The sequence below is a fragment of the Coniophora puteana genome, assembly GCF_000271625.1.
Source record: "Coniophora puteana RWD-64-598 SS2 unplaced genomic scaffold CONPUscaffold_23, whole genome shotgun sequence".
Classification (NCBI taxonomy): domain Eukaryota; kingdom Fungi; phylum Basidiomycota; class Agaricomycetes; order Boletales; family Coniophoraceae; genus Coniophora; species Coniophora puteana.
The window spans coordinates 42,819-58,424 of NW_006913075.1; the positions used below are offsets into that span (position 1 = coordinate 42,819).

Genomic DNA, 15,606 nt, shown 5'->3' on the forward strand with positions numbered 1-15,606 from the left:
GGGATCGTACCGTCTAGGACAATGCGAATAACCGACTCTAGTGCAAGTTGCATAAACATGACGTCGAAAATGCCTAAATTGATAAAATATGAATGCGTTGTTTAGAAAGACAGAGGAAACAAAACACTCGTACATCTGGGAAGCATCTGTATGCTGAGAATCAAGGTATAGACATGGTACTTACGCCTTAAGTGAGACAGGTAAGCGGGAGAATGGGCGGGTTCAAGTGAAGAGGGTTTTACATTGCGTGACAGGAATTTGATATTGTGTGTAACTAAGTCAATTGGCATTAACTGCAGGTACTATCACGATAGTGCGACGAGTCTTACATGATGGATATCTGCGAGCAAAAGCGTACTTAGCATACAAGTTTTTAGTGAATTTCTTGTGCATCTCACAAACCGAGGAGGACACCACCGTATCTTAACTTAGAGTGTACAAATGTAGTAATCTCTTGACGAGCTTTGAAAGAAATAACGTACTATTGCAAACAAAACCTTGAATGGAAGTGAACCTTCTGGTGTCTTTTAAGAGAAACCGTTTAGCGTTTCCAAGTGTACTGTTCATTGATTCATCGATGAAGCTTACCCATATCAAATCCACCTATTGCATAGAAAGAATCAAGAAGATCGAGTCAGCGTCTTTCTTGAATATATATGTCTTACTTCTTGATCTATGGTGGTAAATTCATGTAGTGGTAAGCTACGTTTCGTTCTCAAGGCTGCGAAACAACGAACTGTAGCAATATATTGTCAATGTCGCACTAGCGGCTACAGGAAGACAGCGACGGTTCCGGATGATCAGAAGCTGAAGAGAAGAACACGATGTCCTAATATCCACACATACCATTCGCGTAGCTACTGCCATACATTTCATATATCTGCTCCAGAGAAACAGGGAACGACATGGGAACCGACAGGATAGCGTGAAATACACCACTGAAGGGAAGAATGACAGCGATGGCTCAGCCATCCTTGCTGTTTAAGGTTCCACGGAGCGCTCTACTGTTACTTATTTCAAACCCGCTCACCAGTGCACACGCCAAACAAATTCGGGTTCTCTCGACTGTAGATGGCAAGAGCCGAGTACTACGGGTCTATCTAGGACCCTCGAGAGCTGAAAAGGCAAGACGCCTTCTTGTGCAAGGGTAATCTGCATCAGATTCTCATGGGTATACGGGCTGTGCTTCTGTCTGCATTGCACTTTGAAAGATTCGCCGTTTGCATACACATGGTTGATTGGCACCGCATGCCCGAGAGACACGCCGGGATTAGGTACATGATTCATCGCCTTTGACAGCCTTTGGGTGCTCGGGGACATCGGCGCCGAACAACGCGGTGGGCAAGATATCTTCACATTTGCCTATGAAGGACAGGTGTCGGCCGGAAGAGATCGTGTCATCGTCGATGTTGAAAACAGCCACGTTTCCGCCTGATTCCGCAACTATGGATTGGTAGCCCGAAGCGGGGTATACCTGCAGAGGTTCAGCACCTAGGTGTCAAGCCAAATAAACCGCCGACGTACCGTCGAGGACGTTCCAACCACAAGCGCGAGGTCTGCCTTCTCAACCACCGAATCGATCGTATACGTGCGCTGTATGCCCTCGCCAAACCAGACGACCCCGGGACGTGCGAGTGCATCGCACTTGGGGCACCGTGGCAAGTCCAAGGGCGCTATGGCGGGCCACTCGTCTATCTCATGGTGGCGCTCCGTGATCTCCTCAGTTCCTGCAAGTGCCGGGCATATGGGATTGGTTGTATTGTGCTCGCGATGGCCGCATGAGCTGTCCGTGCAGAGCACATCAAACAGGCGGCCGTGCATCTCGATGATGGTGTCACGTGTTAGATTGTCGATGTCTCGTTCGGAGAGCGAGTGACGCTGAGCAACTTCGCGAAAGGCTCGAGTACTGAGGCCGTCGATGTTCTGGGTGACGAGGGTGAAGCTCTCGGCGTTTGGTGCTACGCGCTTGAGAACACTGGGGATGGAGAGCGACGCCAAAGCGTAGTGTGCGGCATTTGGCGATTTCTGTCCTGCACTGGGAACATGGGAGGATGCCTAAGAAAGCAGAGCTTAGAAGACGCCAATATAGGGGCTTACATAGTCCGTCGATAGTGATAAAACTGCCAGACAAGGCTTGGATCGCTGCGAAATGCTTCAGGCGTGGCTAGGCTGATTGCGTCATACTTCCGCCAGAGCCCACCGGCACCTCGAAAGGTAGGTATACCTATACATGTTTATATGTCAGCCTCGTCCTGGAGTTGATGGGGGAACGTGAACAAAGACAGATAAACATGACTAGAAAGGCGGTTGGGGATGTAATCTTACCTGATCCTGCTGACAGTCCGGCGCCAGCAATCGCGACGATGTTCTTCGACCGCTTGAGTATCTCCTGAAATGCTTCCATGTTTGCATCTAGTTCCATTCCGAGTGTGTTCCGGTGGCTATGAAACGCAATGTGGAGGTCAGTCTCAGTTCCGAAGTACCAGATCGTGGCTGGCGTCATTAATTGTAGGAGCCTGTGGCCGTGACCGTCGGCAACCCCCGGCTGAGCTCAAATTCTGACATCGGATGCTTTGACGGCGACTTGACGCGACGCGTTGATTATAGCTCCCCCATCCGCTACAGGGAATGGTCAACTGGCCTCTGCCCACCCAGTATCCCAATCCAGCATGGCACGAGATGAGCCCTCGAGGAAAAGACGGTCGCTTTACTGAAGAGCAGCTCGAGTTTATCAGGTCCAACGATGGTAGGCACTCTACATCCAATTGCGGCGTCTTTGGGGGCAACGGGAACTCACCGTGCTTGATTTCTCATAGTTCCTGGAAAAATCAACATCTGCGCAGAACTCTTCATCATTGAGCAGAACAGGCGTAAGCGCAAACAGCTCGGATTCGATAACGACAGCGGAGACGAGATTCCACCAAGTCCAAGTCCATCGCCACGCACTCGTAGGTGTCGTGAGGTTGCGCAGACATTCGCTCCGCTGCACAAGAAGAAGAGAGTACGCAAGGTATGCGTGAGGGATCTAGCTGCTTCCGTGGCCCCGCTGAAATCGCTGTCAAGTCATCCAATTCATGGACATTTAAAGCCCCCGATGAGGAGTGGTCTTCCCCGACGCCTATGTCTACAGATGGGCTTGACACCGTTACCGACGATGACTTACCCTCCATGTCAAATATTGGTCCTCTTGTTTCCTATCATAAATCTGGCGACGTTGACGAACCTATGCCTTTCACGCCGTCTAAGACCTTTGTCGAGAGGGTCCGTTATGAATTTGATTCCCCTCAGTCAATACGGTTAAAACCTGGCTCCCATTCACCATCTGCTCAAGCGGCGGCTCCTCCCTCACCTTCAAAAACATCAGTTTCTCCGTACTTCTCTCTCCATAGACTGGATAGGGCGGGGCCCGTTGCTTCAACCTCATCCGTAGTCAATGCGCAGCCAGGGAACGGAGACGTCTTTAGCCTTCCTTATCCCGAGGTCCATGACAATTCTTACGTACATCTTTCTCCTCTGTCGGTCTCCGCTGAGTTAGCGCCGCTGTCCGCCGCTCATTCGAGACCTGCCGCTTCTTCCAACCAAATTGACCCTTCCCTCGAAGTCAACTCTCCTCATTTTCATCGTAGCTCGCAAGTCCCTCTAGAAACACCAAGAAAAGCCTCATCTCGGCGTTCTCACCCTCCCGAAACGGATCTCAGCGGAGACGAAGGTGACAACGAAGGTGAACTCCCCAGTGCGATGGCTAGTGCCCACCACGCTCCCAAACCGGCCAAACGTAAAGGCATCTTAAAGACACGAGTCCGTCGCTCTCCCGTTCCAACTAGTGACGTGGACGAAGTGTCGCTCTCTCAAACACAGTTGTCTCCTCATAGTGAATGTCGCTCCCTCCTGCATACTCGTTGGGCATCATCTCGTTTAGGTACTCAGGCCGACTTGACCGAGGTGACGGTTGATGATGATGAAGGTAATTCTACCATGGTCAGCTCAGCTATTCCCGGGCGTCTCAGGAAGCACAAACCAGATACGAGCGTCAAATTCAAAGACGAGCAAATGGCTGCTTTGCCTTCCTTGGATGTCGACCATCGCGTCGACGGGACTCCCGCTCTGAGCCGTACCCGTGCTTGGACCTTCAAGCGCAAGAGGGCTTTTGTTCCCACACCTGATTCAGCGTCTCTTCCCCCATTCAAGCAAGTACGGTTTTCTTTAGATCCCCAGTCGAGTCCGAACTATGCTCTCGAGCCGGTGGAGCAGCATTTGGTGCCACAAACGCCTGCCAGGTCTTCCTCCAAAGTGGATTCGGCCGTGAGGACAACGGGCAGTGACGGGGTTGCGCCTCTCTCAGAGCCAGTGGACGTAAATGTTGGGCCTATCGTCGTCTCCCCTTACTTTAGTCCACAAAGCCGACGGACACGGAGTACAGCAGGCGAAACCAAGGTTGCAGAGGTGGACGCCAACGAAGATATGATCAAGGGGCCCCGCAGCCAGGCGAACTCGATGCAACTCCCCTCTGGCAATGTCGGCGACGATAAAAGCCCCCTGAGCTGCGCAAAGCCGAGGAAGCACAGAAAGAAAGATAAGGGTAAAGGTGAACAAGGCGCATCACCGCCGCCCACCAAGGTCGGCAAGAGTGACGAGGAGGATTTCCCAAAGACTCGCCGCACTCGGAAGCGTAAAGTTTCTGTTACGTCAACGGCCGACGCGGCACCCCCGCCCCCACCGAAGCGTCCGCGGACTGCGGCGGACCCCCAGCCTCATTCGGACCTGGCGCGGTTTCCGAAGCTGGCGGAGCAGTGGTGGGACTTGAAACCGACTATGATTCAAGGTGAGCTCTGCTGAAAACTTATGACCCCGTTAATGTCTCATTCCCGTGTTTCGTTGTAGAGGAGTTCGCCGCCGATCCTTGGAAACTCCTCGTCGCGACTGTCTTTCTCAACAAGACCTGGGGCAGAAATGCAATTCCGACGTTCAGAAAGGTGCTCGAACGCTGGCCAACTCCAAAGGACTTGATGGAGGGTGAGTACACCTTCCACCTCTCATCAGCTTGTCTCGCGTTTTGCTTATCGAGTAATGAAATACAGCGGACACCGACGAACTCGTCGCGATGATCCAGAAGCTCGGCCTCCAGTCCACGCGCGCGATCAGGCTCAAGGAGCTTTCTAGAGCGTACCACGAGCACCCGCCGCGCACGGGCACGCTGCAGCTCGAGCACGGAAAGTTCGCACGCGCACCTGCCTCGCTTAGAGAGAGGTACCCACCCGAACTTCCGTCGACGTGCGATTCTGAGGCTGACGTGAGCCTCGCCCTCGGCGGGGAGGCGTGGCCGTACCCGAAGACTCCTATCTCGCACCTTCCCGGCGTGGGAAGGTACGGATGGGACTCGTACAGGATCTTTTGTACGGACAACGTTACGGGAACGGGGTCGAGCGACGAGTGGAAGAGGGTGCAGCCGAGCGATAAGGAGCTGTGTCGGTATTTGGTATGTATTCTCCTCTTTCTTGATTTGCGCGAAAACATGCTTACAACGAGTATAACGCACACAGACGTGGAGATGGGCCTATGAGGAGGGCCGCATGTGGGCCAGCGATGTGGGTCCTTGTGGGCCCGTGTGCGAGGAGTGGCTGCAGCACCAGATAAGGGATGAGCTCCCGAGGAAAGCGTGAGGGATACGGTCCTCGTCTTCGGAAATCAAGTTGTATATGCGTTGGTCCGTCGTCTCCAAGTTTACACCCCTGCTAATCGTGCTTTTGCATCTTTGTTCATGTTTCTGGATCTTATATCAAAGCTTTCGCCAGTTTGCTTTTGCTTACACCATTTGCTACCATATGTTGGACTGACTAATCGGGATTGTTACTCACCTCTAATCTCTTTCGCTATAATCGACCCCTCCTTAACGTTATCTCTATGTATTTACAAGTAAATTGTAGCATATCGTATATACTGTATCAAGTAGTTCAACGTCAGATCGATTCGGCTTGCATCCTACAGTGGCTCTTCAAAGTATAAATTTACGAGGTATGGCATTCAGACGACTAATGGGAGATTGGGGCCAAACAATTCAAGTATTCGCAACAAGAAGAGAGGGTATCTGCCCAAGGTCTAATAGTAACCATTTAACACCGCAAGAGCGTCCTGTAACATCCAGCAATTAGAATGGAATAGACGATAACATAAGGGAGGGGCATACAGCTGCTTCATCATCCCAAGGCTTGATTCCCTGCATGGCCAACTCTTCAACGTCGCTCGCCGAGAAGCCAAGCACCCCTCCATCGTGGAGGTCATCGTCGTCGGAATTGTACACGCTGGGTATAACTTTCTTTTTACCACCTCTCTTCCCCTTCTTCTTGCCCTTCTTCGGCATACCTGAAGACGGGCCTGAACCTGAGCTAGCGGCAATAAGCTCGAGCTTCATCGGAAGAGCGATCTCGAAAGCCTCGCGGTACTCTGGGTGATTCCACCAGCCGTCAGGGAGGTACGCTTTGGTGTGGCTGTAGATGCACTTCTCGGCGCCGAACTTGCATTTTCCTAGGAGGAAGTAGATGCACACATTCTTCCCTCTGAAAAATTACGTGGTCAGACGGCTGGATGGAGTTGTAAGGGAAGGAGCGAGCAATGATAAACTTACAGGCCATCCCTCACGCTCAAGTCATCGTTCTTGTGCGAGTAAGCGCAGGCGTGGCCTCGCTTGCAGCCGTCGTGGTTGTAGAACCTACACGGGATGCTGTTCCCTTCGTGTTCAGCATCGCTCGACCCGGACTCGGACTCAGATTCGAACATGGAGCCAGTAGGATCGTATTGGGGCATGTCGTCGTCAAACTCTGCAGGCACGCCCTTCCCGGCGTCGAAGAGCTTCTTGGCAGCCTCGTAGTGTGCCTTTACCTCGGCATTGTTTGGGTCCTGGTCAAGGATGACTTTAAAGTCTACGAGAGCGGTGTTCGTTTCAGCTGAGAGCTGAGGGGGGAATGGCGCGGATGGCATGTGACGTACCTATCATGGCTGCTTCGTATTGTTCCAGTTCTTTGCGGGCCACACCTCTTCTAAAACGTGCCTTGAGGTTGGTTGCATCCGTAGTAAGCGCACCCTCTGCAGCAAAGTGTGCTCCCTCCCACCTTCCCATAGAGTGAGTATGAAGCCTCAGACGACGGCATGGGAAGAGCATCCTCACTCTCCCAGCTTGAGAAGCGCCGCCGCGAGGTTTGACAGGATGATGGGCTGGCGCCGTTCTCCGTGAACTTTCTGCGCCTTCTTGTAAAAGTCAGCGGCACATTCGTAGTGGCCAATCCTGAATGACTCGTTTCCCTTGATGGAACGTTGTTAGAAGATGAACAAGTATTTGGGTTGCGCATTATCGCTCGCCTTTTCCCTGAGCTTGTCTGACTTTTCCCTCCGCTCCTGGGCTTTCAGCCGCCGTTGCTCTGCGCGGTCTTTCAACTTCTGAGCGATCACGGGTTCGTGTGCAGGCTTCAGGGTGGAGGAGCCTGATGGTTTGTGATCTGACATGTCTGACGTGGGTGCGGGTGGATGTCTGTGAGAGAACAAGAATGAAGGCCAAAGAAGGACGCGCGTCTGACATACACGCGCTCGTGGGAGAGATTCAGATGCGCCTCATTTGTTTACAAAGAAACCTCCCACCACTCAAAATCCGCTCAGTCACCGTATGTAAGACATTTGACTGTGGATTGTGTGTTATTGACGCGTCGTAAACACGTCGTAAACGCGTCGCGATGCGCCCTAAGTTCGACTGGTGGCACAGCCATCGGTATTGACAGGACTCCGCAGCGGAGTTCAACGGCACCTCGGCGAACGGCGCTGTGTAACTTGAGCTTAGGCTTCCACCACTTCAAGGTATTCACTCAACAGCATCCTCACCTATATGCAGGAATTAAAGTAAGCTCTTTGGCGTGCCCTTATCCCCTAAGTGGTTTGTCTACATCGCCGGATCGCCGGTTGACCTCAACTGACCCGGGGCAGACGGACTCGCAGAAATAGGTCTAAAATTGACATGACAAGCCCGCCCTGTGAGGCACACTGGTGGCGGTTTTCCAAGGTTCCATCATTCGTGACTATGTATCGCACCTTTGTGAGTGGCTCACGGGAACTCACTCTCCTTCCGGATCCCCCAGCCCTGATACCTCCTTGACACCTTCAAAGGGTATCCTGTTCTCCACACCGCAGTCGAGCAGACACTTCGGCTTTCGAGGCACCCCTGGTCACGTTTTAATGTTATCTGAGCAGGGTTCCTTTGAAGTTACATACCTTAACTCAAAGTATCACACTCGGCTAGCCAGGAACAGGATGCCCTGGATGTCTGATCCAATCATTCGCATTCGCAGGATAATAGATGCGGCCTTATTGGCAGCCTTATCTGTACTCTTAGGGCGCATTTTAGCTTCGCCGTCGGCTTGCAACAGCTTCTCAGCTACTCTCCATGAACGCTTAATCGATACGAGGTAGAGATACCTTGCCACGCTATCCGCTTTCTGTGCAGTTAAAAACAGGACTTCTCAAGCATCGGCACTAAGAATAGCGACATTTACAACATCCTCCAGCGCTAAACCATACTTCACACTTCATATAAGCTGATGGTCTCTTCCTCCTCCTGGTTTTCCTTCACTGTCCACTCTTTCGGTGCGCCATGTCGACTTCCCTCATGCCTGCAGACTCTGTCGAGACCAAGGACTCCACGGCAAACCGACAGTCCCTCACGCCGACGGATGAAAAGTCAACTTACAGTCAGGCCGACGTGGAAGCGTCCGTCGTCGAACAGGCCGCCGACGAGGAGGTTGTTTTACATGATGAGAGGGACATCGTCACACACATCATCAGTGTCGAGGACGACCCAAGTCTCAATCCATGGACGGTACGGTCGATGATCATAGGTCTGGGTCTTTCGGCGTTTGGAGGAGTGTTAGGTAGGTTCTTACATGTGAGATTGCTGAGTTTACATTACTAAGTCCTCCACCCAGCCCAGATTTACTACTTCAAACCGGTTGGTAGAATCCATACAATCAGGATGCACCGTTACTAATCGCAATTTAGCAAACGATTCTCGTCTCGCTGATGTTCCTGGGCGTCATCTCCTACGTCCTCGGGATCTTTATGGCGAGCTTCATACCTCGCAAAGGTCTCTTCCGCTACCTCAACCCGGCAAGCCCCTTTCCCGATCAGTTTACTTCTCATTCTAACATTTTTGTGGTGTTCTGTAGGGGCCCTTTAACAAGAAAGAAAACGCGTTCGCCGTCATCATGGCTAGTGCAGCTGCCAACTCTGCCCTTGCCACCGAGGTCCTCGCCGTGCAGCGTCTGTACTACAACATCACGCCCAACGCGGATGCCTCCATCTTCCTTTTATTTGCGAGCCAGCTTCTGGGATATGGTATCAGTGGCTTGATGCGATGTACGTGCCTTTTATCTCATTCTATGCGTTATGATCGGCTTGCTGACTGTATGCACGATAACAACTTCCAGCTATCTTGCTCTACCCGTCAAAGATGCTGTACCCTGGCGTTCTCCCACTCATCTCCATGTTCGATGCGCTATTCCAAGGAGGCATTTCGGCACGAAAGAAGCTTCGCGTGTTCACAATCGTATTTTGGGTGTGAGTGCCCGCTCCCATTATACTCACCCCCACGTTATATACACGTTCATCTCACGTTGTTTACGATTTTGACGTGGCGTGGTAGGATCTTTATCTGGGAACTGTTCCCTGAGTGGATATTCCCGCTCATCACGGGCTTCTCGATCATCTGCCTGGCTGTACCCAACAACGCGGCAGTATCGCGTCTGTTTGGGGGAAGTAACGGCAACGAGGGTCTCGGAGTGTTGTCGATTTGCCTCGATTGGCAGGTTCGTGTTCGGCCCACTTCGTTGAATGAGCTCGAGTGCTGACATGAAGTTAGTACATCTCTGGGGGCGTTAATCCGATGGTGATCCCACTGAAGGCGCAGGTATGATTTCGTTACTCATTCAAGAAAAAACAAGCCTCACGCTCGAGTTAGCTATCGAATTTTATCGGGTACATTCTCTGCCTGTGAGTAATCTCCCGAACCATTTCCACGCGCCGTCTCTTCTCACTGACACGCCTCCTTGTAGATCCGTCTTCTCTGGCGTGTACTACATGAACATCTGGAAAGCCCAAAACTTTCCTTTCGTAAGCCAACCATCCCTCTCCCTAATTAACTCGCTCTCACAATAACCATTCACCGTGAACATCCAATGACATACTGTGGCTATACATCCCCAGCTTTCACAGCTCCTCTTCTATGAAAACGGCACGCCATACAACCAAACTCTTATCCTCAACGCGAACTACGAGGTCGACCCCGCGCTCTTGGCGGAGCAAGGCCTCCCGTGGTACGCTGCGACATGGGTCGTTGCGCTCATCGCGACCAACCTGGGGCTCGGCGCGACGTTCACCCATCTCCTACTGTTCAACTACAAGGATATGAGCCTGGCGTGGAGCTGGGCTAGCCCCACGAATATTCGCAAGTCGTTGGGCGCTGCCATGTTTTGGAGGCCTAGAGAGGCGAAAGAGGAGATGTCGAAGGAGGAGCTGGAGGCGCTGGATCCACATTATCGAGAGATGCTCAAGGTGAGGTGCTGTGTTTGCTTTATGTTTTCCTGGAGCTGATGAAATATATAGTATCCGGAAGCCCCCAACAGCTGGTACTTGGCCATTTTGATAATATCGGTCATTATATCATTGGTAGTGATCTACAAGTCTGACTCTACTCTGCCATGGTAAGTACTACTATAAGCTTTACGTTGACTAAACTCACGAGATGTCTACAGGTGGTCCTATGTGATTTCTGTTTTGCTTGCGAGCGTCGCCATCCTCTTCTTTGGTGCACTTTATGCCATCACTGGTCTTCAGTTTGTCATTCAAGGGTTTGTCCAAATGATCGGAGGATTCATCAACCCCGGAAAGCCTATGGCAAACATGTATTTTGTCTTGTTCAGCTACAGTAAGGGAATCCTTGCTTATCCAGTGCCAGTCTATTCACAAAGTACGGTGCTCAGATTCCGTGCTGCAATCCCAGCTGCTCCTCCGCGACTTGAAGATAGCCCAATGTATGTTTATGGGGCTTCACTACTTTACTATGAAGTAAAGCTGACCTAATTGCAGACGCAAAGCTACCTCCCCGAGCCGCCTTCACAGCCCAAACTATCGGCACACTGCTCGGCGCCGTGTTGAACTACAGTAAGCTTTCTTCTCTATGTCCATCCCTATGCTAACTGATATTCTACCACAACCAGTTTTAATGAACTCAATCATCGACAACCAACGTGACATTCTGCTCTCCGTACAAGGCACCAACATTTGGTCCGGCCAACAGGCTCAGCAGTACAACTCCCAGGCGATCGCATGGGGCGGGCTCAGCCACCAGCTATTCGCAGTCGGGCAGCGCTACCAGTGGGTCGCATGGTCGTACGTCATAGGCTTGTTCGTACCCGTTCCGTTCTGGGTCGCGCATAAGTTGTGGCCCCGGCTGAGGTCGGATTACTTGTATACTCCGGTCATATGGTGCGTGTCTGCATTCGTGTTCTGCGAGTGGAGTCGGGCTAACGTTAGGGGCACAGCTACTACATCGGATACCTATGCGTCGGCATCAACTCGTCTATCCTGTCATATTTCACTGTCGGGTTCCTGTCTCAGTGGTGGTTGCGTACTCGCCACCCGAAGTGGTTCAACAAATACAACTATATCATTGGTGCTGGTGCGTGTAGGCTTGGCTTTTTCATGGACGACGATGCTTATGGTTTATGTAGCTCTCGACGGTGGTACGCAGGTGATGGTGTTCATTCTCTCGTTCGCAGTCCAAGGTGCAGCGGGTGAATCGTACCTGTTCAAGCAATGGTGGGGCGCGAATCAGCTTGGTAATTACGATTATTGCAAGTCCTTAAACTGAACTTGTATGTTACAAAGATCATGTAGCATTGTCCATAATGCTGTGGTCAATTTACCTATTGTCGTTTGCCTTGCACATAGAAATGATCGATGACGTGAAATCGATCAGTTTCTTGTGTTGTCAAGCGAATCTCATCTCGAAGAATACTCTGTCCGAATTTCAAATGCGTCATTATAGTACTTGATTACGAATTAACCATGCTATAGTAACCCAATTTGTCTCCAGTTAACCATCCATAATGAAGCAAACCGTCCGGATTTCCCGTGAAAGATCAAAGCGAACATGGCCCGCACAATTCTCTACACCACGTTCACCGTAACATTCTGATACTCGACCCACAGTGCCAAACTCGCCTACACTTATAATCAGCCACCCCATAGCATATCTCGAAATGTTAAACTCACAGAGACAAGCGCAATCTGCGTCACCCCAATCAGCGCTTCGCCCTTCTGCAATGCCGCGGGGATGGCGACCGTGAAGTTCTGGTTCGGCTGCTGGTGCGCCGGGTTCGGGTTCGGCTCGACGGGATTGAACGCGCCATTGTACAGGATGATGTCAAGTCCTTCGGCCATGGGCAGGCATGCGCCACTCGCGCAGGATGTCATGCTGATGATGAGTGCGACTTGGTCGAATCCTGTCAGTTGTTCCTACATTACATATTGGTCGGGAGATGATTTAGCGAAGAGTTCGAGTGGAAAAGAGAGCAGACGAGGATGTAAATGAACGCACGGGCCGCTCGACGTCGACGGTGATGTTTGACCCGGCCGTGACGGACTGACCCTCAGTGGGGAGAGTGATGATGACGTTTTGCGCGAGCGCAGCAGCAGCAAAGAGAAGGGCTCCGAAAGACTGGGTGAGCTTCATCGTTGCGTTCGTTGGAGTATATTGCCCTTCGGGACGTCAGAAAAGAGGAGAGTGGTATGTGGGTCTTGAAGACCACAACCCCCTATTTTTATACAGGTCCGGAAGGCGAGCAAACAACGCGAAGGCTATGAGCTTACGCCTGCAGAATGAACCACAGACGCGTAAAAGTATATCATTGCCAGGGGCGCGCGGTCAATGGAGCCCGAACATGAATGTGAACAGGCCGGAGGCCTGTAGTTCGGTCGGAAAGAACGATGAATGCAGCCTAGACTCGGACAGCTCGGAGGCTAACTAGTTTCATAAGAGGGACAGCTCTCGTCATCTCGGGCTCATACGGAGGACAGGTCACTTACACGGAGAACGGATGCCGTGAGATCAATACAGACCTACTGAAGTGGCATTCAAAACCTTTTAATCTAGTCAGATAGACAGAGAAAGGATAAGGAAACGCGTTGATAGTTGTCAATAAAGGTATCGTCGATGTATACTTAGACGTAGAGGCTCCGACACCAGGGTAGCGATCTGGATCCTTTGATATTGAGTGTTACGGTAAAAGACTGAACACTCGGCTCGGCCAACCGGATGAATGCCGCCCGTCGTCCCCAAATATGCATAACACTGCCCAAGTGTGGCAAATAATGGAGGTGTGAGGACAAAAAGAGTCTACTAGGTGCCCCAGATGCAGGTGTGGAGATATATAAGGAGTTCCTGGACCAGCATAAGATGGTCTTCCAACGCAATGAAAAAAGCGGGACGAACTATTGTCATGGTATCCCAGTGTAGTAACTCGGGTTCGAGCCGCCCACCCTCAACGACTTTTGAACCTTCAAGCGGCAGCTAGCAGTAATCATACCCACAGTTTTTATTCATCACTTCAACTCAGCACGTTGTGTGAGCTCACCTAACGCCGCCTCCCCTTGGACTGGTGGAGTCACCACCTCCGCCTTCCCAACAAATACGTCGACCTCTAACGATTCCTTGACCGCGATCTTGGACACCTTCCCCTTATACTTATCGTCAATCGGGAGCGGTCGGAAGTATGGCTGCGCGAGCCAGTGCGGGATGAGCGGCAGACCCGTAACGGGCTCGATGGTGATCTGCTCTGTGAGCGTCGAGGGCGCTTCTGAAGCTGCTCTCTGTACGTCCCGATGGATGGCCCATTAATTCGCTGCCCAGAACGACGAAAAAGAGAACAAGAAAGAACGCACCTCCATCCTCGTCTTCATCTCCGCACATATCTCCTCGTACTTCCCGATCACCTCCTCCCACCCCTCTCTGGTATTCCGCGATTCCGAGCGCACCCTCCCCAACCGGTCACGTAGGTCCGTCTCGCGCGTCAGGGCGGGCCGCATGAGCTTGAACAGGTGCCCCTTGACAGCGCTGAGTGCTGTTGTGGTCTTGAGCGAGCGTGCAATGGCGAGGTACTCGAGCGCGAGATCTGCGTGTGGCGGGTATGAACCCGAGAGAGCTATGGCGTGAACGTCTGTCTGCTGGGAGGACGAGGTGATGTCGTGTGATGGGATGTAGGATAGTGGTGGCGATGCTGCTGCTGCTGCTGAAGGCGACGAGGTGGAGGCGGAAGAGGAGGCGGAGGGGACGAAGAGCGCGGGGTTGTATAGCTGGCCTTCGGCGCTCATGAGCGCATCTGCGCCGGTCTGCACGAGGCAGCGTTCGATGTCAGAGTGGAAGAGGATGTTGCCGTTTGCGAACACAGGCACGGAGACGGCTTCTTTAACCGCGCGGATCTTCTCCCAGTCTGCAAGGCCCTACATATACGTTAGTTTGAAGGCAATGGGTTGGCTGAAGGGATAGACGTACGGTTCTCTGGCCTCGCTGCTCGCGAAGCCGACTGTGGCACGTCAAGATCTGAGCGCCCGCACTCTCGAGCATCTTCGCGTACGCGACGGTCTTCTCCACTGTAGGAAAAACACGGAATTTGGCGGTAACGGGAATCTTCAGGTTGACATGAAGAATATTGACTATGGTGCGGATCATGTCAAAGTCAGTATCTCCGAGGAAGACACACTGGACGGGACGAGTGGGTACCACCAGCCCGCCTTTGCCCGCGACTCATCGAAGGATGAAGTCTCACCAAGTTTGTATATCAAGTCCCAGTCCTCCATCAAGAACGACCCGTACTTTCCGCGTTTCGCGATGTCCTGAGGACACCCTAAGTTGATATCGATAGCGTCGCAGTGGTCCTCGACCACTTTCGCAGCTTGAAGCAGCGTTTCCGGGTCATTTCCACAGAACTGGACGACAAGGGGGCGGTCAAGAGATGGTGAGCCTTCTTCTCCGGAGGGTATGTCAAAGAAGGCGTCGCGGTGGGAGGCTTTTGATGGTGCCATGAAGATCTGCACAAGAGAGGTGTGTCAGTAAACATGAGGGGTCAACAGGATGGGGGACTTCGGGTAGACGCGACTTCACAGATGAAGTCACAGAAGTAGATGACGAGGGGGAATTTTTGAGGTTAAACGCACCTTAGCGTTGATCATGGGCGTATATATGAGCTATATCTCCCATCACGAGCCCAGTAAGTGTCCAGTCATGAAGTATGGGTAGAAGCGCTTCGCTCACCTGGGCTCCATATCTTCTCGAAAGCACTCTCCATGCCTACAATGTTTCAGACAAGAAGTCTTGTAAGGCGATATCCAGATCTAATGATGTGTTGTAAACTTACCAGCTCACTCTGATCGACCATGGGCGCGACGACGTACTTTGGACTCCTGAGCACATCGCGGTAGAGCAGCCAGCCAGTTGCCTTGGCGTGCTGTGGCTGCAGTGGTAGTGGTGTAGAAAGGCCTGGCATGAGTAGTGTTGCAAAGCGTCGTCTTATG

At 51.9% G+C, this 15,606-nt stretch overlaps 6 protein-coding genes across 6 annotated transcripts; 2 read left to right on the forward strand and 4 right to left on the reverse strand.

The window, feature by feature from the left end:
* Positions 1-976: 976 nt before the first annotated feature.
* CONPUDRAFT_140641 (DHS-like NAD/FAD-binding domain-containing protein) lies at positions 977-2,404 on the reverse strand (the record flags this gene model as incomplete). The annotated part of the gene is made up of 4 exons (XM_007777565.1): positions 977-1,474; positions 1,525-2,035; positions 2,098-2,224; positions 2,326-2,404. 4 exons carry the CDS (start codon positions 2,402-2,404, stop codon positions 1,271-1,273), a joined length of 921 nt encoding a protein of 306 aa, XP_007775755.1. The 3' UTR covers positions 977-1,270.
* Positions 2,405-4,536: 2,132 nt separating this feature from the next.
* CONPUDRAFT_133409 (DNA glycosylase) lies at positions 4,537-5,851 on the forward strand. The gene is made up of 4 exons (XM_007777566.1): positions 4,537-4,822; positions 4,882-5,013; positions 5,079-5,476; positions 5,541-5,851. The coding sequence occupies exons 1-4, from the start codon at positions 4,813-4,815 to the stop codon at positions 5,658-5,660; spliced, it is 660 nt and encodes a 219-aa protein (XP_007775756.1). The 5' UTR covers positions 4,537-4,812; the 3' UTR covers positions 5,661-5,851.
* Positions 5,852-5,905: 54 nt separating this feature from the next.
* Positions 5,906-7,551, reverse strand: CONPUDRAFT_170333 (TPR-like protein). Its single transcript, XM_007777567.1, has 6 exons — positions 7,354-7,551; positions 7,163-7,296; positions 6,985-7,106; positions 6,623-6,917; positions 6,185-6,554; positions 5,906-6,129 (listed from the first exon to the last, which is right to left on the reverse strand). The coding sequence occupies exons 1-6, from the start codon at positions 7,495-7,497 to the stop codon at positions 6,097-6,099; spliced, it is 1,098 nt and encodes a 365-aa protein (XP_007775757.1). The 5' UTR covers positions 7,498-7,551; the 3' UTR covers positions 5,906-6,096.
* Positions 7,552-8,632: 1,081 nt separating this feature from the next.
* Positions 8,633-11,905, forward strand: CONPUDRAFT_170334 (OPT oligopeptide transporter; the record flags this gene model as incomplete). Its single annotated transcript, XM_007777568.1, has 17 exons — positions 8,633-8,909; positions 8,964-8,986; positions 9,037-9,199; positions 9,256-9,393; positions 9,465-9,594; positions 9,680-9,842; positions 9,896-9,943; positions 9,995-10,026; positions 10,089-10,146; positions 10,240-10,587; positions 10,639-10,736; positions 10,788-10,960; positions 11,016-11,066; positions 11,122-11,196; positions 11,253-11,520; positions 11,577-11,713; positions 11,766-11,905. 17 exons carry the CDS (start codon positions 8,633-8,635, stop codon positions 11,903-11,905), a joined length of 2,322 nt encoding a protein of 773 aa, XP_007775758.1.
* A 152-nt stretch (positions 11,906-12,057) lies between these two features.
* On the reverse strand, positions 12,058-12,799 carry CONPUDRAFT_86030 (uncharacterized protein). Its single transcript, XM_007777569.1, has 3 exons — positions 12,635-12,799; positions 12,310-12,552; positions 12,058-12,258 (listed from the first exon to the last, which is right to left on the reverse strand). The coding sequence occupies exons 1-3, from the start codon at positions 12,767-12,769 to the stop codon at positions 12,205-12,207; spliced, it is 432 nt and encodes a 143-aa protein (XP_007775759.1). The 5' UTR covers positions 12,770-12,799; the 3' UTR covers positions 12,058-12,204.
* Positions 12,800-13,638: 839 nt separating this feature from the next.
* On the reverse strand, positions 13,639-15,578 carry CONPUDRAFT_67910 (Dus-domain-containing protein; the record flags this gene model as incomplete). The annotated part of the gene is made up of 7 exons (XM_007777549.1): positions 13,639-13,901; positions 13,974-14,535; positions 14,588-14,748; positions 14,862-15,123; positions 15,250-15,279; positions 15,347-15,382; positions 15,450-15,578. The coding sequence occupies 7 exons, from the start codon at positions 15,576-15,578 to the stop codon at positions 13,639-13,641; spliced, it is 1,443 nt and encodes a 480-aa protein (XP_007775739.1).
* Between the last annotated feature and the right edge of the window lie 28 nt (positions 15,579-15,606).